General features: G+C 44.1%; 4 protein-coding genes and 1 pseudogene across 9 annotated transcripts in view; 3 read left to right on the top strand and 2 right to left on the bottom strand.

Moving 5' to 3' along the window:
* Positions 1–20,169, top strand: part of thoc6 (THO complex 6) — a 28,470-nt gene extending 8,301 nt beyond the window's left edge. The window contains exon 14 of the mRNA XM_035996665.1: positions 20,132–20,169. The gene's annotated coding sequence lies outside the window, so the exon portion shown is untranslated. The remainder of the gene's footprint in view (positions 1–20,131) is intronic.
* LOC116062299 (cephalotoxin-like protein) overlaps positions 1–26,385 on the top strand; it is a 1,100,540-nt gene that overhangs the window by 257,163 nt on the left and 816,992 nt on the right. The gene's annotated exons all lie outside the window — the stretch shown is intronic.
* med15 (mediator complex subunit 15) lies at positions 717–13,658 on the bottom strand. Of its 6 annotated transcripts, none has more exons than XM_031300059.2 (19): positions 13,478–13,658; positions 12,562–12,649; positions 12,411–12,462; positions 10,874–10,897; positions 10,470–10,634; positions 9,806–10,101; positions 9,196–9,573; positions 8,700–8,813; positions 7,986–8,153; positions 5,622–5,740; positions 5,006–5,133; positions 4,498–4,632; positions 3,963–4,026; positions 3,776–3,842; positions 3,515–3,672; positions 2,967–3,133; positions 1,771–1,869; positions 1,477–1,655; positions 717–805 (listed from the first exon to the last, which is right to left on the bottom strand). In XM_031300059.2, the coding sequence occupies exons 1-18, from the start codon at positions 13,543–13,545 to the stop codon at positions 1,516–1,518; spliced, it is 2,430 nt and encodes an 809-aa protein (XP_031155919.1). In that variant the 5' UTR covers positions 13,546–13,658; the 3' UTR covers positions 717–805; positions 1,477–1,515. The 6 variants fall into 6 exon arrangements, with proteins under 6 accessions (XP_031155919.1, XP_031155920.1, XP_031155922.1 ...); XM_031300060.2 differs by having other exon boundaries at positions 1,477–1,652; XM_031300062.2 differs by having other exon boundaries at positions 8,700–8,810.
* LOC118494117 lies at positions 15,323–16,851 on the top strand. Its single transcript, XM_035996669.1, has 2 exons — positions 15,323–15,346; positions 15,693–16,851. Exon 2 carries the CDS (start codon positions 15,747–15,749, stop codon positions 16,632–16,634), a length of 888 nt encoding a protein of 295 aa, XP_035852562.1. The 5' UTR covers positions 15,323–15,346; positions 15,693–15,746; the 3' UTR covers positions 16,635–16,851.
* Positions 18,844–24,773, bottom strand: LOC116050002 (annotated as a pseudogene).

Here is a 26,385-nt window from a genome sequence, read left to right as displayed (position 1 = left end):
AGAAGCATGCTGCAGGCTGATTGGCTCACTGATGTTGAGACTTACTCTTTAGGGATTGTAATTGGGTATTGAATGACGTGGTATTGCTGTAGGGGAGCTCTATAGAGAAACCTGCCAGCAAACAGCCAGAAAACAGCCAAGAAATGGCCCAAACTGCATAGCGCCCCTTTAAATTTCCTGAAAAACAGAAAAGGTTTCTCAGACGCCATTTTTAGCCGCTTTCTGCCGACCAGTGAACCCAAAATAAAAACTTTACATATTTAGTCTTCAGTGACTGAAACGGAGTCTCGGATTTAAAAAGTTCAACTGAAAAGTTCTTTATTTATGATAGCAAAAAAATACATTTATATTTTCACTCTGAAAAGCAAAGTCAGTCAGAGTTTATCTTTACAACAGCGCTCTTCTGTGGTACAAAAACTGACATCACACCTCGACTAAAGAAGAAACAGAAGCACATTATGTTGCATTCAGGGTGCGGAATATATATATATATATATATATATATATATATATATAGGGATAAATGACAGTCGGGCTGTAGTTTTACATGATGGTCTGGTTTCTCCGGTTCTCTTTTCCTGCGTTGAGTTTGTTATTTACAAGCTGCTAACGTCTGCTCTCTGGCTGTAGGAAGTCTTCTTTCACCCAGAATGCATCGGGATCAGACCGCGTGGTGATGTTCAGGGACTAAGATGAGCGTGGGGAACAACAGCTGCTCTTTCTTTCTTTCTTTGCGACGGAGAAAAGTCCAGCAGGTAGCGGAGGGGAAGCAGCCGCCCGGTAACGTCTGCTCCGACTGTAGTGTCTGTGAACACAGAGATGGTTTCAGAACCGCATCCTGACTACACTCTTAACAGTCTGCGAACTCAGTCAAAATAATTCAGCATTTTGGGGGTTTTTTTTTACAAAAAAATGTGCTAAAATGTCATATAAATTAGGTTTATTGACCATGAATTTAAAGAAGCGTTGAGAAAAACGTTTCAAAAAGTGTTAAAAGCATCGAAAAAAGGGACAAAAATCCCCATCACCAAACCCACCAGACTCCATGTAAATAATCACTACTTTTAGCATCGTAAAACAAACTTCATTCAAAGTGGACAGAAACTAAATAAAACTACCAAAAGCCGTCTTGGTTCATCTTTCCACTGTTCCAACAATCACCACTCTGGTTTGTTTGAAATAAACCCTTAATTCACCCATTTACATGTGGAGATATGCTGGCTCTATACACGCTAAAAGTCCTGATTATTTACATGGAGTCTGGTGGAAATATGCTGGCTCTATACACGCTAAAAGTCCTGATTATTTACATGGAGTCTGGTGGGTAAAAACAGAACTTTTAGTGACTCTAACTGCTGCTGAACATTAGTCCTGTAGGGTTACATTACAGCTTGGTTCTGGTTTAATACTGGACCAGTTATTCTCATCAGACACTCAGACATGGGGAGGGGTTACTGAGGTGAGGGGAGGAGTTACTGTGTCTGCAGCAGATGGAGACAGGAAGTGGGCGGGGCCTCAGGCGGCTGACAGACAGGCCTGGCGGACGCTCTGAGCCCAGGTGTTGAGCAGCTCTGTCACTGAGTGTTTGTCAGGAAGCTGCAGCAGTTTGGACGTCATGTTCCGGTGGACTGTCTGCAGGAAGCTGTTCGCACCTGCTGGGGGGGGGGGGACATCTTTTATTTTCATTCATGTTGTGTAGAGAAGGCGTGTGTGTGTTACTGTGTGAGCTGTGTGTGAGCTGTGTGTGTGTGTGTGAGCTGCTGGTCTCACCGTACTGGTCCCCGTCATCAGCCCAGTAAGGACTCTGGTCGGGGTAATCAGCAGGAACACTGAGCTGCAGAGGAGGAACACTGGGGAGGTTTTTATCATCTGGAACACAACAACACAGCACAACCTTCACACAGCCTGCTGATGGGGGGGGGGGGGCCATACAGCATAGGATCTGTACACAACCTTCACACAGCCTGCTGATGGGGTCGGGACATTAACATCTGTTGTAGAGCGTTCCATCTGGACATCAGCAGTAACATGCAATTTCAATCATGACATTAATGTGTTTTATGAAAGCAACATGTTCAAATGTGAAAAAAAAAAATATATGTATATATATATATATATATGTTTGCTGCGTCTGGAATAGAGGATTTTATACCCTGTACCAGCTATTTTTTTCAATAAATTTCAATAATGTGCGTTGTCCTTAGAAATAAAACTGCCATCGAGCTTTTTAAAATGTGCCAACGTTTGGACATAAGTAGGTCTTCCTCAGAGGACAAACTTCCCTTGCAGTGGGTCTCAACGGGATTCTTCCCTGAGTGCACGTACATGTACAACACTGGTCTCGTGTGTGTTACATTTGTCTCCTCATCATTTTGCATGTGGCCACACGTCCGCCAGTGTGAACGCACTTTGTACTACAAAACAGCACGTGGAAGTACAGAAGTGCGGGATTTCAAACACAGCATTGTTGTTATAACAACATGTATAACATGAAATGCAGGTGTGATGCTAATTGGACACAGCACTCTAAAGGTGGAGCCAAAGCACAACTAACCCGGGATCGACTTATTATTAAGTTTGACTTCAGCTGAGTACACCCAAACGCTGCCAGATATTAAATGTGACTTTGTTAACTTAGGTTGAGTTAGACAGTGTGCGGGAGTTTCTTTACAGATGCAGTATATAGTTAGCCTGACCAGCCAGCCCCACATCCAGATGTTGGGTCTGGGAACTCACCATTGGCCGGGCTCAATCCGAGGGGCGGGACAAACGGCTGTCTCTCAAATCCCCTCTGCACGCAATAGGATAGAGCTACAACCAAGCATTTCCCATGTTGGACACGTTGGCGAGCTAGCTTTTGAAGGTTTGTCAAGCTGTGGTAGGATGTTTAGAAGGATTTCCTACAGGCTGTGTGTTCACCCGGGAGGAGGAAGTGGAGATGCGGCGGCGTCGGCGTCTGTATTTACCCAGTTTGCAGACGAGGTGCACGGTGCCGTTGTTGCTGCAGAAGGACGGGTCCAGGTTGACCAGGAACTTGACGTCGAGGCGGGCCACCTCTCCCTGCAGGATGTTGGGGATGGTCTGCCGCTCATCCTCCTCGTGCTTCCTCTTGCTCCCGGAGATGTTGGGGCCGCTGGAGACCAGAGGGGACACAACATCAGGACGCTGGACAGCGAGAACGTCAACCTCAAAACACACACAATCGTTTATTTAAAACCTAAAAAATTCTTTACAGCGTTTCCTCTGTGTTGATTTTTGTAGTGGCGGCCCCGCCATGGCATCATTTCTGCCGCCACGGTATCAGAAATAGGCAGTCCTTCCAGAAAAATGGGGAGTTTTTTGTGATTGTTGCGGGCAAAAATCCTTGATAATGCGGCACGTTTTCTTAAAAAAATGTGATGGAATATGCGGGATACTTATGCAATTTTATGCGATGAAATTGCCTGCAGATTGCAGATGTTATGGGGATGCTAGGGGAATGTTGTGTGGATGTTGTGCAGACGTTGAGACGTACGTGATGGGCGGCCCGTGGATGGCGGTCATGGCGGGGGCGAAGGTCCGGTGCAGAGAGTGGTTGAAGACGGGCGAGCGGATGTTGGCCATGACGGCGTCCAGCAGCGGCTGACACAAGTACTGCTGTTTGGTGGGCACTGGGGGGGGAGGGGGGGTCGGCTGGAACCACACACACACACACACACACACCACTGTTTATTCAAACTTCAAACCTTTATTCAAACAAATGAAGTTATTCTTTTTTATAATTAGAAGTTCTCACCACGGCCATGTCGTTCTTCAGCTTCTCTAAAGCAATTTCACACTTCTGCAGCGTCTTCAGAGGACACCTGCAGAGAGAGAGAGACACACACACACACACACACACACAGACAGACAGACAGACACACAGTTGAGTCATTGATTGATGAATGTGTGTTCTGTAGAAGGGCTCAGAGAGCAGCTGTTACCTGGTGTTTGGATCAGTCAGGATGTTTAACAGACTCTTCATCTTACTCAGGTCTTTCTTTCTGTCTGTCGACACAAACAACAACATGGATTTTAATTACTATTCCGTCGTTGAAATGGACCACGAGTAATCTCAGAGACACATGTAATGCTGAAGATCATTATTTAATTGGACTTTGATTTTCTCAGTTAATCAGTCAATTGTTTTTGTCTTTAAAGCGCCTAAAAAAACCCTAAACTTTCCAATAAGTATTTACATTTTCACTTGATGAAATCAGCTTGTTAAAAGGTGAATATGTTCTAGTTTCTTCTCTCCTCTGGGACAGGAAACTGAATATCTTTGAAGACGTTATCTTGGGCTTTTTGGGAAACACTGATCCTCATTTTAGAGACCAAACTACTCATCCATTCACCCAGGAAAATAACGCGTAGTGGTAGCACTATTTGTCAGATTCTCCCCCTTTGTTTGGACATGTTTGCGTGATGAAATGACTCTAATGACTAACTAACATCTGGAGATTCCTCCTGACTACTGACCTTCATTTTTGTCAATCTTGTTGATCATCCGGCGCAGAGGCTCGATGTATTTAGACAACTGTTTGAGTTTCTCCATGTACTGCTGGTCCTCCAGAGACGTGGCCCCCGCCGGACTCATCACCGAGCTGGGGTTACCTGGAGACAGGGGGGCGGGGGGGGGGACAAGTTAAAGCTATATTGCATAGGTTCTGTCTCCCACATGAGGAATTCTAAGTAATGACAACAACACTGTCGGCGCGTCCACATGATACAGCCTTCTGTGATCTCACACTCACACGCACGCACACATGTAGTTTATAAATCTGATGTTTGATTCTAAAGTAAACTAGCCAACAATATAACAGCTACAAGTCACGCTGAGATGATCAGACCATTACACACACAGCTGGTTGATCCTTTACACACACTACAATGGTTTAATACTTTCACTACATTATCCTGATGATACTTGCACACTTTTACTGTCACAGAGTATGTATACAGTGTGGTATTAGTTCTTAGCACTGACCTGGAGTATTAAGCGGTCCAGGAGACGGGACTCCGTAGTTCTGGGGGGTCCTGGCGGTGGCGGGGCTCTGTGAGGGCTGAGGGGAGGGGCTGGGCTGGAAACCCCCCGGAGACGGAGTGGGACCGGAGCTGGAGACAGGAAGTACTTTTTTATAAACCGGCTTCCACAGTCATACTTTCTAACAATGGAGCTGGCTCAGGTTTGCCTTGGACCAGCTCTTAGTTATGATGTTATAGTTTTAGGAGCCAGGAGGACTTCCTTTGACACTGATCACCTCTCTCTTCTCTGGGTCCTTATGCTTTCTTGCCCAGCGGTTTTCCTTGGATCAGGGTGGCACCTAAATCATGATGTAGCTGTCCCCGTGGTCCTGCTCGGCGCCCTGCTACGCCCTGCTATGTCCTGCTGTGACCAGCAGTGTCCTGCTACGCCCTGCTGTGCCCTGCTGTGCCCTGCTACGCCATGAACTACTACGACTACTATTTCTAGTCATAGTTCCGTTATCTTTATTGTGACTATTATTGACCTACTCTATCTGTAAAGTGTCCTGAGATAACTCGTTAGGATTTGATACTATAAATAAAATTGAATAGAAATGGAATTGAAGGCCTTGTTGTACCTGACTGAGTTGGGCTGTGAGGTGGGGGGTTGAGGCGACGGCTGGGGAGGGGGGGGCATCGACTGAGGCGTCTGCACCTGCACAGGTGAAGGTGATGACATCATCTGATGCTGCTGTGCCTGTGGAGGAAAGTGATTGGACGAGAAAAGAATTAGCCAATCACAGGAGGAGAGATGCAGCTGCTGGAGCAGCACAATGAACTTCAAGACTTCCTGAACGTAGGACGGCAAAATGAAGTTCTAACAGGAAAAGTCTGAAGGGAAATGTCTCAGTTCAAGGTGTTTTCACTGTTGATTTGTTTAACTGGATATTAACTGTATTTTTTTGACTTGAATAAACGCAACATATTTCTAAAAGTCAACAAGTAATGTTAAAGGGGAACTATGCAGTTTTTTTAGCTTAATTTACCTTAACTGAACAGCTTGGGAGTCATTGGAATGGTTATATGACTTTTTTTTCGGGTTGAATGGTGGTCGTCTCGCTCCCCCCTAGCGCCTGTGAGCTGAAAAACCACCCTCGCAACTTTTGGCCAGCGAGCTGCCGGCCTCAGCGTCAGGAAGTATGGCGTGATATCAGGTCTCGCCATGTAACGAATTGCTTCACGGCACTGCACACATACAGGAACCGGCTAGCTACAAGAACAAGGTAACGATGGAGTTTTTCACACTATCGTCATGGCTGAGCCGGCAAAAAAAGAAGCAGAAAGCTAGGAAAGCATTGTCGGAGGAACAGAGAAAGAGGAAACGGCAGAGTGACCGAGAGGAGTCAGACACAAGTAAACATAGGAGCTGCCAGATATCTATTCTGAAGCTGTAGGGGGAGCTCTATAGAGAAACCTGCCAGCAAAAAGCCAGAAAACAGCCAAGAAATGGCCCAAACTGCATAGCACCCCTTTAAGGGCCGTCCACACCAAGAAGGATAACTATAAGGATGTGAGCATCCACACTGCTGAACGATAAAGCTCTGTAAACAGCGACGTCAAGCACGGGTGGTGGCGGTGCAAACATTTCCTCTTTGCATATAACGCAGCGGCTTGCTGGTCTGGTGTGCAGGATTTGGTGATCATCTGGGCGGACGCATCATTCCGTGGGCTGTGCCCAGCCCAGTCTCACGGCAGTTTGTGAAATGGTGACGTTATTTAATCTATTGATTCGTGTACAGGGGCACGTTTCTCTGGTTTTTTTTCGTGTTGGTGAGCACGAATTTTAAAGTTATGTATTTGAATGGGAAGCATATTACGTGATCACAGCACGATTATGGTAGCGAGTAGTATTGAAAAGCCGAAAATCTGCGTAAGGAGGTTGGTCGGGGGGGTGGATGGGTCAAACAACACAGGACTTTCACCCCGGAGACCGGGGATCGCGTCCCGCGTGTGGTAGTTCCTTTCCGCATTCTTGTTTTCCTAACCACAACTTTTCCCCGTCTTTCTTTTCCTAACCACAACCGTCCCGTTGTTGTAGCGCGTCCCGTTGTTGTTGTCGCCGGCGTGCGGCGTTTAATTTCCCCGTTGTTGCCCCCCAGCTGCAGCTGCAGCCCAGTCACATGGCAGTTTGTGAAATGGTAACGTTCCAATTTCGTGGTGATCACCACGAACTCATGTAGAAAATTGTTTCCCTGTACACGTATCAATAGATCAAAATGACGTGACCATTTCAAGAACTGCCGTGAGACCGGGTTGTCCTGTATCGGGCAGACACACAACTTGCATCTTACTTTGGATCATCTTTCACTATTTCATAGTGCACCCACACTTCAGATTTTTTATTTATTTATTTTTTTTTTTTTTTGCAAACTCCACACAGAAAAGCCCCGCCCAGACCGGGTATCGAACTCTGTGGTGGGTACTTGCTGTGAGGCAGAAGTGCTGAACCACTGAGCCACTGTGCTGACACATTTGTAAAGTTCCCACTCTGGCATGTTGTTACTCTTTGTGCGGTGACGCAGACAGACAGAAGCAAACCGTGGACAGGTCAGGCAGGGTCAGAGGTCTGACGAAAAGGTCTTTACACCCACAGATCACGAATGTTACGCGGTGGTAAAGCAACGTATTTTCCTGAGCTCACGCGATGCGAGTAAAGACATCAACCAATCAGGTTGTGTTGTTTCCTTATGAGGACCGTAATACAACAACACAGAGGCGGCTGTCCGAAGCATAGACTGTACAGACAGCAACATTGTATTAGTCCTTTCAACCTTGACAAACGCAGTGTTTGCCGTTCTGACTTTTCACAATAAAAGCCCAAGACATATGCAACACTGCTGTTCCAGACGTAATTAACCGCAACCGTAACGATGTGAGCATCCGCACCGCTGAGCGATGACATTCTGCAATCAGCGACCCTGGTGTTGAAGGAGGAGAAGTACCTGCTGTGTCATCTGCTGTGCTCCCACACCGGTGGCGGCGGCGGCTGCGGCTGCGGCGGCGGCTGCGGCAGCGGCTGCTGCGGCGGCGGCGGCAGCGTTTGGAGGAGGGATGGAGGGGTTCAGGGCTCGAGGCATCCGGGGAGGAATCGGCATCCCGGGACGCACCAACTTCAGGGGACAGGACAGGACAGGTGAGCAGAGAGGAGGCACACATCCCAAAACTAACAAAAAGGTCTTCACGGGTCCAAAACCCCCAAAAAGACCCAGAAATGTACTAGCTGAAAACAAACCCGTCTAATATTTGATGGCTGGACCCGGACCCGTGAGGAACAGAGAAGTGTCCGAGCTGAACTAGCCAGACCCGACCGCAACCAATTTCACAGCTGATTGCCATTAAACATAATTAACCAGATGTTAAAATATGAATGGAGGGTATCAAATGGGGGTCTAATTTGTGTCATTTTAGGGGTCCTTCACATGAAAAAGTTTGGGAAACACTGCTCTAAAATAAGCACCATGGCTGATTTAAACAGCTGGATGAACGGCATCAATTTCATAGTTCTTTTAATATATTTTAGTTGACTGAAATGTTATCAGAGTTAGGCTTAGAATGGAGAATGTAAGAACTACTTTAGGCCGAAAACCCAGAGACCATACTGGTATTTGCTTTGCCTGGTGAGATTTCATTCACAGCTATTACACGTGAAGTCTCACCTGTCCAGGAACGCTGGCTGCAGCGGCCACGTTGAGCTGCGCCTGAGCTGCGGCTTGCTGCGCTGCTTGCTGCGCCTGCTGGGCCTGCTGCTGCTGCTGCAGGGCACGGGCCTGCTTTCACACAGACACACACACAAAGACACAGACACACACAGGGGCACACACAGACACACAGCAAAGCATGCAAGCAGAGGAGGGGTAAGCGTCGACTGGAACCCAGTGGTGGGATTTTTCCCGACAGATATGTAAGCCTGCCTAACCGATAACACTGACTGACCGTGCGGCATCCTTTCCAAAAGTCTCCGTTTGTGTCCGTCCAGACTACAAAGCGTCCCCCACGGCTTTCAAACCAAAACGGGGGAAGCAGCGTTTCCAAATGTTTCCGTTTCAGGGGCTCGGAAACGCCGCAGCAGTGTGGACGCGAGGTGTAAACGTAGCACAAGAAAACATTTGTTTTTTTTAAACCAAAAACGTAGCAGACTAAATGTGTCCTCACCTGGAAGGCCTGGATCTTGAGCTGGTGCTGCTGCTGCTGCTGCTGCTGACTGAGCGAGTTGATGGGAACGTGCTGAGCGGACGCCATCTGTCCCGCCAGAGACTGGGGCACCATGCCGGGCTGCTGCTGCTGCTGCTGCTGCTGCTGAGGGTGGGGAGGCATCTGACCCGGCTGAGGCTGAACCTGGGCCTGAACCTGCTGCTGTTGCTGCTGCTGCTGCTGCTGAACCATGTGCTGAATGGACTGGGCCTGGGCTTGAGCCTGGGCTTGCGCCTGAGCCTGGGCTTGCGCCTGAGCCTGGGCTTGAGCCTGGGCATGCTGCTGCTGCTGTAGCTGCAGCTGCACCATCTGTTGCTGCTGAATCCTCGTCTGATGCATCTGCAGACGCAGGCAACAAACAGTGTGTGAAGGTAAAGTGTTAGGTCATTGAATGTCTTCATCATCAGCCAGAGAAAACTAGTACCAACAGGAGAAAAAAATTCTTCCGGAGGTAAAGCCTGATACTGTATGGTTTTGCGGATGCACCACGAAGAGCTGTCGCTGTGGCGTGAGGTTTATACTTGTGCGCTGGTGTGTGCGTCGATCTCTTTTAAGGGAATAGCATATAAACCTGGTTCTGCTGCTGCTGGTTCTGGGCCTGTTGCTGCTGCTGCTGCTGCTGCTGGTTCTGGTGCTGCTGCTGAAGTTGCTGGTTCTGGTGGTGCTGCTGCTGCTGCATCTGCTGCACCCTCAGCAGCTGCTGCTGCTGCTGCTGTAACTGCTGCTGCATGGCGTTCTGCTGCTGGTGCTGCTGTTGCTGCTGCTGCATGGCGTTCTGCTGCTGCTGCTGCTGGAACTGCTGGAACTGGAGCGACTGTTGCTGCGCCTGCACCATCTGCTGCATCGGCATCTGTCCTGGACCCCCGACTGCAGAGTTAACAAGAACACAGACACTATTCTTAAAAGTCACATACATACAGTACAATGTAGTGACATTTTATTTCTGCATTCTTAACCCATCCTAACGCTTTGGCTACATTGAATTCGTAACATATGCGGACCATTCGTGGAGCGGATGTGCCGCGCACACACACGCACACGCACACCCAGACACACACACACACACACCCAGACACACACACACACCCAGACACACACACACACACCCAGACACACACACACCCAGACACACACACACACACACACACACAGTGCCAAAGCTGAAAGGAGACTGAAGGAAAGACCAGCTGTGCTGCAGCCAGCAAACACACACCACACGGAGGAAACACACTCACTGGCTTGTGGGTTTCCAGCCACCCCTGCCATGGCATGCTGGCCTATCTGCATCTGCCCCATGGCCCCCATGCCACCCACTGGAGCCCCGGTTGGGCGGGGCCCCATGCCAATGGCGCCCGGGCCCCCGCCAACCCCCGTCAGGTTAGTCAGGGCATTCATGGGATCTAGCAGAAGGGTAGACAACAGATCAAATTATGAAGCTCCGACATGCACAGCAGAAACTAGGGATGTCTCCGATCACAGTACGATTGGATCGGAGAGGAGAACAGCTGATCGGGACATCCCTAGCAGAAACCATCAACCCCATGAGTCTGGAAGAGACGGAGGAGGACGGAAACACAGCACAGAAAAAAAAAAAAACGGAATGGTGACCCAAACAGAGACAAAAACAAAACTGACTTACCTTGAACTCCGAGTGCCTTCTTGTCTGTAACAATAACAATATTAAGATATTAGTGATTGGTAGGACTGAGAGCTCATTATTTACACAGACCGGGAATAACAAATAGGGGCTTTCTTTAGGAAAAGTAACCCTCTCACTGCCTCAAAACACACCCAGGTCTGATGGCCGGTGACATGACTGGCCACCGCAGCGGGACACAGGGGTGAGTTTCTACTTAAAGGTCCCATGGCATGAAAAATTTTAACATTAATATGAGTTCCCCAGCCTGCCTATGGTCCCCCAGTGGCTAGAAATGGTGATAGGTGTAAACCGAGCCCTGGGTATCCTGCTCTGCCTTTGAGAAAATGAAAGCTCAGATGGGCCGATCTGGAATCTTCCCTTTATGACGTCATAAGGGGAAAGGTTACCTCTCCTTTCTCTGCTTTGCCCGCCCAGAGAATTTGGCCCACCCATGAGAGAGAGACATCATGGCTTGCAAACAAGCAACATGACAGTTGGTCAAAGCCACACCCCCACCCTCCACCTTGCCCCCCCTCTCTCCTCCTCAATAGTATTTAAAGCTACAGACACAGAAATGGCACATCCTAAGGAAAGCTCATTGTGGGACTGGCTCTTGTGGCTGGAATTCTGCACCAAGGCTGAATTTCGGGAAAGAGACTTCAGATACAATATTAGGGGACCACTAAGGCCTATATAAAAGAGACTTCAGATACAGTATTAGGGGACCACTAAGGTCTATATAAAGAGACTTCAGATACAGTATTAGGGGACCACTAAGGCCTATATAAAAGAGACTTCAGATACAGTATTAGGAGACCACTAAGGTCTATATAAAGAGACTTCAGATACAGTATTAGGGGACCACTAAGGCCTATATAAAAGAGACTTCAGATACAGTATTAGGGGACCACTAAGGTCTATATAAAAGAGACTTCAGATACAGTATTAGGGGACCACTAAGGTCTATATAAAGAGACTTCAGATACAGTATTAGAGGACCACTAAGGTCTATATAAAAGAGACTTCAGATACAGTATTAGGGGACCACTAAGGCCTATATAAAAGAGACTTCAGATACAGTATTAGGGGACCACTAAGGTCTATATAAAAGAGACTTCAGATACAGTATTAGGGGACCACTAAGGTCTATATAAAAGAGACTTCAGATACAGTATTAGGGGACCACTAAGGTCTATATAAAAGAGACTTCAGATACAGTATTAGGGGACCACTAAGGTCTATATAAAAGAGACTTCAGATACAGTATTAGGGGACCACTAAGGCCTATATATAAAAGAGACTTCAGATACAGTATTAGGGGACCACTAAGGTCTATATAAAAGAGACTTCAGATACAGTATTAGGGGACCACTAAGGTCTATATAAAAGAGACTTCAGATTAGGGCTGAACGATTAATTGCATTTGCGATAATATCGCGATATGTTAAAACGCGATTTCCTAATCGCAAAGGCTGCGATTTGGTCACATGACTCGCGAGAGCAAATCAGTCTGCTTTTCCAAATGTTTCATACTTACGGATGTCCCTGAAGTGTATGATGAGCCTGGCCACCAGAGATAAATACTCCTCCTGGGAAACACAGAGGGACATCCGTTACTACACGGTAAGACTGGGATGAAAAGGTTGGTTATGTTTCACCGCTCTGTCCCGCTGAGATCCACTACTCACTCTGGATTTGGCCTTGACGTAAACGTGGTTCTCCATGTCTTGGCTGGACTTGGTGTGTGCGGTTCCTGCCTTCCTCATCGCCTCTTCACTGGAGAGAAAACACACGCTTCAGTTAGTTTAGTTTGAACATGTTCAAATAATACACTAATCAGTCAGAACATGAAGATTTCAGTACAGGCAAGAAAACCAACTACGACAACCCAGGCCTATAAACACACACACACACACACACACACACTTTATATCATCACAACATTTTAAGTATGCCCACGTAAATATTACTTATTTACATAATATTTATGCTATATATATATATACAGTAAGCATAGTCTTGTTTTGAATCCGTTACATGGATACATGCGTTATGGTCCTTATTCACAAGTCAGTGTATATTTAATGTGATGTGTTTCTGCTCTGACTCTGGATTGTGTGTTTATCTGGCTGTTATTGTAATTTTGATGAATAAAGTTTTCGAAAAAAAATACATAGTGTATACCATACTATATTTAAATATGTTATTGTCTATATGTTAATCTCTTCTCAGAGCCGAATTAAAGTGAAACGAGTAGCTACCGTTAAAGAGTTAACTCGCTTAACGCTAGCAGCTAACGTTAATGATGCTAATTATAAAATATGAAATAAAAAGCCATTTAGCGTTGTTTTAACAATTTGAAGTACGCCGAATTAAAGAGTGAGCCAAAATCTTTCGTAACATGTTCACTGCCATGTTTATGGATCGCTGTTTAGTTCGCTTTTTTACAAGTAAGTGTTAATTTGGCGCTTTTTTAAACACGGTTTGACGTGACGTGCTTTCCTGCTGAGCTAACGTTAGCTTAGCTCATTGGGCTAACGCAACAGAAACAGAACCAGTGATTTAGCTAAAAAAAACACACAACACTGAAACAAGATATCTCACATCTGAGCGACGACTTTTTGTCGGAACTGAGGGCTCCTCCAGTCGCTGTCCTGCCCGGGGACCTCCATGACAGAAAATATGTATTTATGGAGGGTTTTTACTTGAAGAGTTTAATGTTTTCCCTCTGCTCTTCCTCCTTCCGCTCAGAGAAAAATGGCGGCTGCTGTGTTTTTGTGTTTTAATCCGGTGTTAATAAAGTTTACCGCCGCCTGCTGGCTGACCAGAGAACAGCAGCTGCTGTAGAGTCTCTATATAAAACCCTCCTGTTGGAAAAAGTGACAACTTTTCTTAACGCTTTTTAATTCATGATCGATAGACCTAATTTATATAACATTATATCTATTTTTTTGAGTTGAAAAAAAGCAGAAATTATGAATTACTTTGACTAAGTAAGATCAGAGGATGTTGAGTGGTACATGTCAAAGTTTGATCAGGATGCTGTTTTGAAACCATAAAAAAACCTGCAAACAATGTTGTATCTAAGTTCATACAACATACATGCATGCATCCATGTTATTTTGGGCAATTTGGTTGAAAGAAACCCATATTTCTTTTTTTTAAAGATATTTTTTTTGGGCATTTCCGCCTTTAATGACAGGAAAGCAACGAAAGGGGAGAGAGAGGGGGAAGACATGCAGGAAATATTCCCAGGTCGGACTCCAACCCTGGACCCCTGCGTCGAGGCATAAACCTCTCAGTATCTGTGCGCCCACTCTACCCACTGAACCATCCTGGCCACAGTAACCCATATTTCTGATATAAAAAACGTTGAAAACGGATCAAATTTGACCCGAGGACAACACAAGGGTTAAAACAGTATCGTGACTAAACTTTGACATAAACCAGTCCGTGATTCACTCAACACCCTCTGATCTTAACTATTAGTCAAAATAATCCATCATTTCTGCCTTTTTAACTAAAAAATGAGGTATAATGTCATATAAATTAAGTTTATTGACCATGAATTTAAAACAAAACGGTGAAAAAGGTGACAAAAACGATTAAAAATGAAAAGAAAAAAAAAAAGCCCAAAATGCTGAAAAAAGCACCAAAAATTCAATTTCACTTTTGACCTGGATGGACACACACACACACACACACACACACAAACACACACACAAATTTAAGGACATCTGACCACAATTTTTCTGTGTAGGAACATTTCCAAAATAAAACAGAAAGAGCATTCAGATTCAAAATCTGGTTTATACCGCTTAAGCGCACACTTTGCTGGGTAGAATGAATTTAAACGTAACTTCTCTCACTTTATTAGCGAGCACATATTTGAAAGGCAAAGACCAAACGTTTTCCCAAGGGACATTCTCTATTAAACTGTTCCAATATGGGATTATATAAGGAATAGTAACAATATCTCTTTGGTATAAAGTCCTAATTGTTTAATTTTTAGTCAGGTACAGAGCACCGCGAGTTGCTGGTTGTTTACCGACATTACAGTTAAGTTCAGGCCACAAAAACTGAGCGTTATGCAGCGACACACAGGTTTGAAGTTCAAAAAGTTGGGTTTATTTCCCCCAAACACAGAGATTAACAAGCAAATTAAGCAAAGAGTAATATGGTCCCCAAAAAAAGGTCAACAAACCATAACTCTACTGAAAACCAAGGCTAAACAAAATCAAAATGTTAACTCAATTAACAGATGGGAGGGACACTTATATACCAACTGACCGAACCAATAAACACACAGAGGGGGGGACAACATGAACAATAACTACAACCTGCAGGAATAAACCCTGATCCCCCCCTCTGCTGTCAGATCTTTTGGTACGGTCCAAGACTGGGGCCTCTGCATAAAATCAGGCTCCGCCCTCTGCCCCGTCCTTGACTCACCAGGAAGAGAACTGCAGCCAGGTAACTCAAACATAAAGAAAAATGAATTCATACAACATTAAACTAAATTGCTACTATGTTTGTAGCTGTCTAGATTTTTGTCTTAACTTTTTTTTGTCTGGATTTCATAAATGGTTTTTCCACTTGAAATCACTCCTCCACTTATTTTTTTCTGATCTGAAGTCTGTAACCTGTTCGTAGTGAAAGAAGAATGCAGAGCCTCAAGGAAGCAATAACCCACTTTAAAGATACTTCATTACAGGAAAAGAACTGCATTTTAATCCTAGTTAATGCAAAGCTTCAATGAAAGTAGAAACGATGTTCTAAGATAATTTGCTTGAAAACGTTCACTGTTTGTGTGTTGCAGCGTTCCACAGAAAACTACAACCTCCATCTTTGATCTGATCCTGAAAACAAGAAGATGGGTGATGCACAGAGCAGAATGGAGAGGGAGAAGGCAGAACTGGATGATTTCAGGAAGCAAATCAAAGACAGTCCAGATCTGAGAGTCAACAAGACCATTGTGATGTTCACTGGTGTTTCGTCTTCAGACAATCTGACACAACACTACAAGAAGAGGAAAATGGAGGCGGGCCAGTTTGCTGCAGGCATGATCAAGAGCCTGCTGGAGATACTGGGCGACTTGACACCAGTTCCTGCACTGGCGGGCCTCGGAGCGCTGGCTATCTCCATCTACATCGACTCAGCTTCCCCGCCTGAGGAGAGCATGAAGGACGCTCTGCGGAGCGTGTTTGCCGAGGAGAAGGCCTCCGAGGTCTGGGATCAGATCGACGAGTGCCTGAAGAGATGCATGATGCACATCAACAACGACCACGAACTGGTGACTGACATCAAACGGATCGAGGTCCAGCTGAGCATCGCCCTCACCAAGCTGAAGAACTCCATGGTGAGGGACGGCCACATGTCGTCTCAGGCTCTGAAGGCCTGGGTGAACGGGGCAGCCTTCCACATCCAGATGCTGATTCACCTGGTGAGACTCGGAGGGACTCAGACCTGCGACCCTGTGGAGAGTCTCCTCTCTACTTACCTGAGAGACCTGGACACACTGTTCAAAGAGCACAAGGAAATGATCGAGGATAAGTGCAGTGGGCAGCGAGCCCCTTCTCGTCTGATTGATGAAGAGTCAAATGTGTATCACATAGCTCATGACAGCTATGATAAATACTTTGATGTTTATTATAATCAGAGATACATGAGGCAGATGTGTGACATCGAGCGTTACTTCAGTGACGTAAAAGAGAACCTGCAGACGCTGGTTGATCAGAGAGGATACTTAAAGGTCGACTGAAAGAGGCCGATACATCTGAAGAGATGCTCAGACATTTTCATCTTCATGATCTTTTATCTGATGACACATAGCTGAAGAATTACACTGATGCAGTGCATTTAATAGATCATCATTATAAATACTTTGTTATGAGGATTTTACATTTATTATTCTATCGTTTTATGGCATTGTGCTGTGTTTTATGGCCTGATTCTGGCAGTATACCTGTACGCTCAGGAAGTTTGAGTTTATAAGGGGAGGGGGGATGGGGGGGGTTATTTAGTTTCTTTAGACTGATAGCTCTTCAGCATTTTCTCGTGATGTTTTGATTGCCCTTAACGCACAATTTATGTTCATGTTTGATTTATTGTTTGAGTTTTTGTCATCTCATTGCAGAAGACACACACACACAGAGACACTGTTTAGGTTTCATGCTCATTTCTGTTCTGAGTTTATAACAGATGTGTATTTAGCTTCTTTAGAGTGATAACTTTTCAGCATTCACACATACTTTCTCGTGATGTTTTGATTGTCCTTAACGCACGCAATTTATGTTCATCTTTGATTTATTGTTAATGAGTTTTTGTCATCTCATTGCAGAACACATGCACACAAACACGCACACTGACGGGTATACACACACACACACACACACATAGACGCACACTCGCACTTGCTCACTTAGTTGCACAGAGAAACAGGCAACAAAGAAACTGAATTGAATGTTTCTTGTGTTAATAAATGCTCTGCTTTAACTGCCAATCTGCTGACTGGCTCTTATTTCATGTTGAACATGCGATATAAAACCATGCCTTTGTTCAGTTCACATTCTTTTGAACCTATATACCCACTTTAAAATGCTCCTCCTCCCACAATACTGTCAGCTAGAGACTCCAAATAAACTTACAAGAAATGACAAGACATTGAGATATCAAACCGTGTTCCTGTTATCACTGTTTAGGTTTCATGCTCCTTTCTGTTCTGAGTTTATAACTGATGTGTATTTAGCTTCTTTAGAGTGATAACTTTTCAGCATTCACACACATTTTCATAAGTGCAACATTTATTATTTTTGTAGCATTATCTTCTTAGTAAAGGTGCTGTCAGAAGAGAGGTGTTTTTAGCCTGCGGTGGACGATTACTTTCAGCTGTCCTCTGATGTCAACGAGAAGCTCGTTCCACCATTTAGGAGCCAGGACGGCAGACGGGATTCCGTTATTTCGGGATTTCTGTCCATCAGTGGAGGAAACATGAAACTATCCAGCGCTTCACAGGAAAATAAGATGAGAAATATCTGAAAAAACACATGAAATAGTTATGTCTACTGTAAAAAAGAGAAAAGACAAACCCTGCTGTTGTCAAATTTGACCCATTTTCAAAAAGCTTCTATATCAGAAATTTGGGTTTCTTTCAACCAAAAAAGTAACGTGGATGGTTACTTCACAAGAAAAATAAATGATCAGTTCAATACTTTCATTGAATTTGGGTGTTTTATTCAGTTTCATAACATTTGAAAAGAAATGACAAAAGAACGTTGAAAAAAGTGACAAAAATGCCGGAAAAATCTTCAAAAAGTGTACAAAAAAAATTGAAAAAAAGTGACAAATCTTGGAAAAAATAAATCTATAAAAACGTCAAAAAAAGTGACCAGAGGCCTGTACTACGGAGCAAGATTTGGGGTTACCGAGGTAACTTCAGGTTCAACCCAGGGTTTTGTGTATCACGACGGTGGATCACTTGTTACCAGGTTAAAATGCCGTGGTCACTTATCCTGAACACCTAACCTGCTCGGGAACAGGTGTTTTTGCCGCTGACAGACTCAGATTATTATTTTAAGTGTGTGACAACATTATGAAAGGATCCCAACAGAGATAGACCTTTTAGTTAAAGAGTAAGATCCTTTTAGTTTAACATGAAACAGCCCCGAAATCACCATCACCAAACTCACCAGACTCCATGTAAATAATCAGGACTTTTAGAGTGTATAGAGCCAGCATATTTCCACCAGACTCCATGTAAATAATCAGTACTTTTAGCGTGTATAGAGCCAGCATATTTCCACATGTAAATGGGTGAATTAAGGGTTCATTTCAACCAAACCAGAGTGGTGATTGTTGGAACAGTGGAAAGATGAACCAAGACGGCTTTTGGTAGTTTTATTGTGTTTCTGTCCACTTTGAATGAAGTGTGTTTTACGTTGATGAAAGTCCTGATTGTTTACATGGAGTCTGGTGGGTTTGGTGATGGATGACTGTAGACTCGGCTCACCTCTCTCTGTCCAGCAGCCTCCTGTACTCGGTGATCTCCATCTCCAGTCTGGTCTTGATGTCCAGCAGCTCGGCGTACATGGCCCTGTGGTTGCCCAGGTCGGCCCTGAGGTGGGACAGCTGCTCCTCCAGACCCCCCACCTGCCTCTGGTAACCTGTCAGCATGTTGGCGTAGCGGCTCTTGGTCTCAGCCAGTCTCACCTCTACAGCTCCTTTCTGTTGAGGAAGAGGGAGGACAGTCAATGATTACCGTCACTTTGATTTACAGTAAGACAGCCCCTTAGTACCTTACAAAACACCTCAAACCTTTTACATTCAAACCAATACAGAAGGCCAACTCTGCCAGAAAAGAACCAAATTAATGAAAAGCTCAAATGAAAGTCATGGTCAAAGTTATGCAATCAACTTTTCTTCACTTATCTCTATTTTCCTGTCAGAAATGGCAATCATTGATTAGCATGAGAACGTTTAACTTTAAGGGTTAAAATATCCAAATTCAGTTGTTAATAAAAGATGAAGGGAAAGCTTTTCAGATAATATTTGGGTTGTTGGGTTGTTGTTTTGTTTTGTTGTTTTGTTAGACTTGATCCCAAAATTCAGCAACAATGTTACATTTGATGACTTGATGAAGTTGAGAGATTCAGTGGTTTCTTACCTTGCTGATCTCAGACTGCAGTTTGATCTCCAAAGACTGAAGAGTTCGTCTGACCTCTGAGATCTCAGTCTTGGACGTCTGCAGAGTCTCGGTGCTCACAGCCACCTCTTTGTTCAGCTCGGCTGACTGTGAAGAACAATCAATGATGTTATTGATCAAATATCAGGGTATCTGAGCCCAGCGTGATGTAGAGTTATCTGAGAAACATCCCGGAACAGCAGAAGTTAGGAAACTATATATATATATATATATATATATATATATATATATATATATAATAAGATAATGACCTCTTCTGAAGAGCCCATCATGATTTTTTTTATTCTCAGTGTCCTCCTTGGTTACTAGTTACTTAACAAAAAAAGTTATAAAAACTTTCTACACTAAAACTAAAAAGTTTAAAAACTGAAAGTTCCTAAGTGATAAAAGTTAAATACAAAAAACTTGAAAAAGTTTTAAAACTTCAAAACAACAAAAACGTTGTCATCAAACTTCCTAAACTAAAACTTAAAGTAAACCGTTTTCAAACTTAAAAAGAAAAACATAACTCGACATGCATAGTTCAACGCACCTAAGAGGAATAAATATGCGCACGAACACACACACACACACACACACACACACACACACACACACACACACACACACACAGAGCTCGAATCTTCTATGGCGCCATTTTGATGCTACAAAGCGATCACCCGACGTTAGCATTCCATTGACTGCCATTCATTTTGACGTCACTTTGACAGCGAATAACTTTACATCTGAAGAGTTTAAAGACTCTATTTGTCCATTGTTTATTTCTAAAGAAACACGACAATGTATAAAAGGCTCCATTACCTTGTACCTCACGTTATGGCTCCGTAGCAGACGTTTTTATAAAAATAGGCTAACGATTGGGTCATAACCACGAGACTTACTGTCTCATAGTAGAGGAATTACCGTATAGTACAGGAGAAGCTCTCAGGCAGTTTGGACTTACATTAGCTGTTTAAGTGTAATTACTAATGTTAACTAGCATTTTAGTTAGCAATAATTAGCCTGTGTCTATGTTATCTCCTTACATATACCTACACTCTCTGTCTCTGCTAGATTCGGAATGATTGAGATTTCTCTTGGCACAGCTACCAGAAGACTTACAACTTTCAGACAGGTTGCTCACGTCACATGTACGTCGTTTCTCTCAGTTGGAGGCTGCGCAGTAACGCTCAGTGCTCACCGGAAAAGTGCTTCTAAAGGCCTTCACTGGTCTCCGTCCAGAGCAACGGGATCTGTTGGTCCATTATTATATACAGTCTATGGCTGGAACATAGGGTCAGTTTCAAGCAGATATGACAGAAAGGTAGTTTTATAAGGCTTACCTACTGCACCTTTAAGTTATTGTCTGTGTTAACCTTTTTTTATATATGTATAGATGTATGGGGGTGCAGATATATGTGTATATAGACACATACTGTACATAGATATATTTCCTTACTTTTTTAATTTTTTAATTTCTATTTTTCTTTCGTTATGAGGGTTGCTTTTTTATTTTATTATTATTATTATTATTATTATTATTATTATTATTATTATTATTATTATTATTGTTATTGTTATTGTTATTGTTATTGTTATTGTTATCAGCACTGGGTGGACTACATAAATATGTACATACGTATCCAAAAAAAAAAGGATATGATAATGGTACTGCTTTGTACGGTAATGAATTGTTAACTAAGTGAAGGAATTGCATAATAGTATTAACAAAAAGGAAAAGAAGAACTTAAGAAACTAATAAGTTTGAAAACTTCAAAACAACAAAAATTAGTCATTTAAGGACGTTTATGCTCGTATTTAACTTCAATTTTTTGGACCTTTTATGTTTTTTTAAAGAACTTTGCATTTCTTCTTTTAGCCTTTTCAGGTAATTAATGTCAACCTCCACCTTTGACAGTTTAGCTTCTAGCTTTAAAGTCGTCTCTACTTGTAAATGTTCCACATCTCATTTTTACATTAGTGGTGTTATTCAACTTTTTAATGAAATTCATCAATCCATACCCACTTTTCCAACTATCCTCCCTACTTCACTTTAGCGTTTTAGCGTTTCAGCATTCACACACATTTTCTGCAGGAAAGGCTTTATCCAAAAACTTCCTAAGTTATAAAAACCACAACATTTTAAAACTTCAGAACAATAAAACAGGGGGCAGCAGTGAGCCCATTCAGGGCAGGAAACAGGACTTTGTGGTAGCTTTAGTATTTTAGCGTTTCAGCATTCACGCATTTTCTGCAGGAAATGCATTTTCCAAAAAATTATAAAAGTTAAAAACTAAAAACTAAAACTTATAAAACTTATAAAACTTAAAAAACAACAAAGTTTTAAAACTTCAGAACAATCAAACAGGGAGCAGCAGTGAGCCCATTCAGGGCAGGAAACTTTGTTGTCTCACCTTGGTCTGGAACCAGACCTCCAGCTTTTGGCGGTTCTTGTTGGCGACGGTCTCGTAGTGTTCTCTGATTTCGGCCATGACGGCGGACAGGTCCTGCTGCGGAGCAGCGTCCACCTCCACGTTCACCTGGCCTGTTTCCCTGGGCTCGCAGGGCCAGCAGGTCCTGTAGGAAGACCCAGGTTAAACGTCTGTCTTTTAATCTTTTTATTAGCGCCCGAGCACCAAAGTGCCAGGGACCTGTTGTGCAGTGATTGGGCTCAGGGGCGTGGCCAGTGCCCCCTAACGCCATGGTTCGGAAAGTTTCTTTGATGTTCACGAAATTTGGAACATATACAATTTTTCTGAAATTTTTTCGCCTGACGGGATGTCGGCCATCTTGGATTTTGCGCGTTAATTTTCATTTTACAAACACGTTTGAGAACACTCAAAACTTTGTAGCCACTTTCAAAGTAGTAATTATTTTTCAGAGTTCATTTGTGCTTGGGCGCGACATGGTGGCCGTTCATCGCTGCTTGCAGCTTAAATTTATCTTTCCGTCTGGTTTCAGCGTTCTCACCTCCTCATGGTTCTTCTTGAGGAAGATCAGGTCCTCCCTCATATCTTCGATCTGCATCTCCAGGTCGGATTTTGTCAGAGTCAGCTCGTCGACGACTCTCTTCAGCGCGGAGGTGTCAGCCTCCACCGACTGACGCATGGCCAGCTCGTGCTCATACCTGAATAAACAAACACGAGAATGAGTTCCAGAAACTCACCTGAGTGTTGAAATGGTTGTGTTAATAACTGACGATGTCTGGACTAGAGGGTGACACGGGAATCAATTGTTGCTCCCATCCAATCCCGAGCCCACGAAAATACTCCCGTCATATCCCGATCACGTGATTGCCCCCACCCCCTCAAAAAAAATGCTGTCCTGCAAAATCCCGAGAGAAAGACTCCCGAATCCCGTCCCGCTCCCGTTTGGTTCCCTATGTTGTATGAAGTTATCAGACTCTGTTGCCCCCCTGTAGCATGTTTGGTTAATCGCGGTCAAATCACTGAGGTTGCCTCGGAAATTTAGGCTACACTATACATGCATTCCCTGCAGGCCTAGGCACATTCATTACATAATTCTTTTCACATTCAAAACACGCATTTATCGATTTAGGGTAGGTTAGAAGAATCGCTGCCTTCCACATACTAAGTAGCCTAGGAATGCCTCGCAATCTTTGGGCGCACTCACTGCATTACAGCGTCATGTTTTTATTTCATCTCCGGCTCCATCCCGCTCCATCCCGCTCCTGTTAATTTCTATGCTCTATACATTTATCTATTTTATTCATATGTTACACTAGTTTTGTGAAGCTAAGACTTTGGTAAACTCATTTCGAGCAACAAAACAATTCGTCCACATGAGTGAAGGTGGAAATGTGAATGGAAACATTTGGGCCTCACTATTTAAAAAAAATACCCTGATGCAAGAAAGACATGGAAGAGAGCTTGGGACACTTGTCATTTCCCTCTCTGTGTATAATTGAAGAATTCTAAATAAGTGAACATCAACTTTTCAGCATTATTGGCCAAATTATCTTTTTACTAGGGCTGTCAGCATTAACGCGTTAATTGCGATGCGATTAAGGGCCGCCACGATGTGATTAATTTTTTTTAATTGCATTAATCGCATTAATCGCAGAAATTCAGAGAAATTAAAAGAAATTAATCGTTTGACAGCCCTATTTAGGAGTTACTAAACACTATATTGACTCTAGTAAGGATAGGGATTTTTAGTTTTTTAGTTAGGTACTTGGAGGAATTGTGCAATAATGACAGATTCACACATTTTTCTTTTGTTTACAGTAAATAAATAATTACAAATCTTAAAATCAAGTTCATAAAGTAACTTTCTTTGCATTCATTTGATTCCCAATCAAGATACACTTGTAAAAAATGCTTTCCATTGTTAATATGTACTTAAAAACTGTTCTGAAATGCAAAATAATAGAATTTTAATCATGTGATAAAATATGCGATTAATCGCGATTAACTATAGAACTTCAGCGATTAATGGCGATTAAAAAAAATTAATCGTTTGACAGTCCTACTTTTTACACAACGCTCTATGACAAATGTGAAGGCAGAGTTTGTTCTGAACATTTTGATATTAAACACATGGGGATCAGTTATATACAAATACATTATAAGGTGAATCTAAGAAGATATGTAGAAATTGAGAAAATGCCCTTAGAGTTCAGAGTCTCTGTGCTCACCTGGTCCTGCAGTTCTTTGATGCGGACATAGTACGCAGTCCCGTCGTGGGCCGCAGGTTTAATCTTGTTCTCCAAGAACTGTCTGATCTTCAGCTCCAGGCCGGCGTTGGCCCTCTCCAGGCTGCGCACCTTGTCCAGGTAGGTGGCCAGGCGGTCGTTGAGGTTCTGCATGGCCACTTTCTTGTTGTCGGAGATGTCGACGCCGTCGGACAGGTTGAAGGCGCCGCCAGCACCGGCGGCAGAGGAGGAGGAGAAGGAGGCCTTGGAGACACGGATTCCTGTCCCTCCGGCTCCTCCGTACATTCTGCCGGCCCCCATGCTGCCAGCCCCCATGCTGCCGACCCGGCGGGAGGAGGAGGACATGAGGCTGCTGCGGCTGGAGAAGGAGGTCATGGCTGAGGGTCGGCTGGTTGTCGGCTCTGAGCGGAGAGTGAGGAGCTGCTGGGACCGAGGTTCCTTTTATGCCTCAAAATGAGGCTGGGGCGGGTCGCAGGGCGGGGAGGGATGCCAGACTCGCCAGGTGGGTCCCATATGAAGCCCCGGGGCCCACAGAGCAAACTGGTCAGAGCTGAACAGGCGAGGTCCAGCAGGTCAGGGCGGTCTGCAGCTGAAGGGAAGCTCTGGGCTCTTCACTTACATTCTGATTCTTTCTCTCATGTCTCTCTTGACCTGAAAAAAAGAAACAATTGGATGCAAAAACTGTTCTTTAATTAATAATAATAATAAATAATAATACATTTAATTTATAATGCACTTTTCATCAAAGATCTCAAAGTGCTACAGGTTAGAACCACAAAAGATAAGCAGTTTAAAATACAACAAAGAAAAGAAACAAAAAAGAAAAACATTTCTAAAATTCTAAAGGGGACCAAAAGCTTTGCTAAAAATAAATGTCTTAAGACCTTTTTTAAAACAGTCAGTGGATTGAGGTGCCCTCAAAGTGTCAGGGAGGGCATTCCACAGACGTGGGGCAGCAGCACAGAAGGCCCTATCTCCCATTGTCTGTTGAGTCTGGTTCTGGGTAAGTGGAGGAGGTTTGAGTGAGTGGAGCGGAGGGAGCGTGTTGTGTTTTGTGGGTTGATAAGTTCTTTGAGGTAGGGGGGGGCATGTCCATGGATGCATTGATGTGTGAGGAGGGAAACCTTGTACTCAATCCTGGTGGAGACGGGAAGCCAGTGGAGTGAGTGGAGAATGGGGGTAATGTGTGTTTCCGCACTCTCATCAGGATCCTAGCTGCAGAGTTTTGGATGTACTGAAGCCTCTGCAGACTCTTTCTAGGAATCCCAATGAGTAGTGCATTACAGTAGTCCAGTCTGGAGGAGACAAAGGCATGAACCAGCTTTTCGGCATCTGAGAGGGAGAGAATGGGCCGGAGTTTTGAGATGTTAAGAAGGTGGTAGAAAGAGGTCTTGCATAGGTGATTTATATGGGCTTCAAAAGTGAGTTGGGAGTCCATTTTTACACCAAGATTTGTGACTGTTGATGAGAGGGGGATGTTGGAGCCAGAAAAGGTGATGCTGGTTATGGATGATGATTTGGTCTGGTGAGGAGTGCCAACCAGGATGGCTTCGGTTTTGGAGCTGTTGAGTTGAAGGAAGTTGTGCTCCATCCATACCTTTATCTCCTCCAGACAGGTGGTGAGTTTTGATGGGGATGACTGTGAGGGTGGGGTTGCAGCTGTGGCATTTACATAGAGCTGTGTGTCATCGGCATAGCAGTGGAATGAAATTTTGTGACGGTTGATGATTTGAAGGGGGGTGAGGTAGAGGATGAAGAGGATGGAGCCAAGGACTGACCCCTGGGGGACACCGCAGGTAACTGTGTGTGGATTTGATTTGAAGTGGCCCAGGGAGATGTATTCTGTCCGGTTTGTGAGGTATGATTTGAACCAACTGAGGGCAGTGTCATTGAGTCCAGTGATGAGGTGGAGCCGGTTTAGAAGAATGCCATGGTCGACAGTATCAAATGCAGCAGAAAGGTCCAGGAGGATGAGGAGGGAGGGAGAGCCAGCATCGGATGATATAAGGAGGTCGTTTGTGACTCTGACGAGGGCAGTCTCTGTGCTGTGGGCAGAGTGGAAACCTGACTGGAATTTTTCAAAGAGGTTATTTTGTTTGAGGTGGTCCTGAAGGTGGGTGCCAACTGCTTTCTCAAGTACTTTTGATATGAAGGGGA

This window comes from Sander lucioperca, chromosome 21, assembly GCF_008315115.2.
Source record: "Sander lucioperca isolate FBNREF2018 chromosome 21, SLUC_FBN_1.2, whole genome shotgun sequence".
NCBI lineage: Eukaryota > Metazoa > Chordata > Actinopteri > Perciformes > Percidae > Sander > Sander lucioperca.
The sequence above is the reverse complement of the archived record's forward strand: the minus strand, read 5'-3'. Positions and strand labels throughout refer to the sequence as shown.

Bases quoted from the DNA above. Each gene is read 5' to 3' on its own strand.
- LOC118494117 (XM_035996669.1), top strand. From the start codon at position 15,747: ATGGGTGATGCACAGAGCAGAATGGAGAGGGAGAAGGCAGAACTGGAT.
- med15 (XM_031300059.2), bottom strand. From the start codon at position 13,545: ATGGAGGTCCCCGGGCAGGACAGCGACTGGAGGAGCCCTCAGTTCCGA. The intron at 12,650-13,477 runs GTGAGATATCTT...TTTTCTCTCCAG, and splicing joins CAAAAAGTCGTCGCTCAGAT to TGAAGAGGCGATGAGGAAGG. The intron at 8,814-9,195 runs GTGAGGACACAT...TCTGTGTGAAAG, and splicing joins TCAAGATCCAGGCCTTCCAG to CAGGCCCGTGCCCTGCAGCA.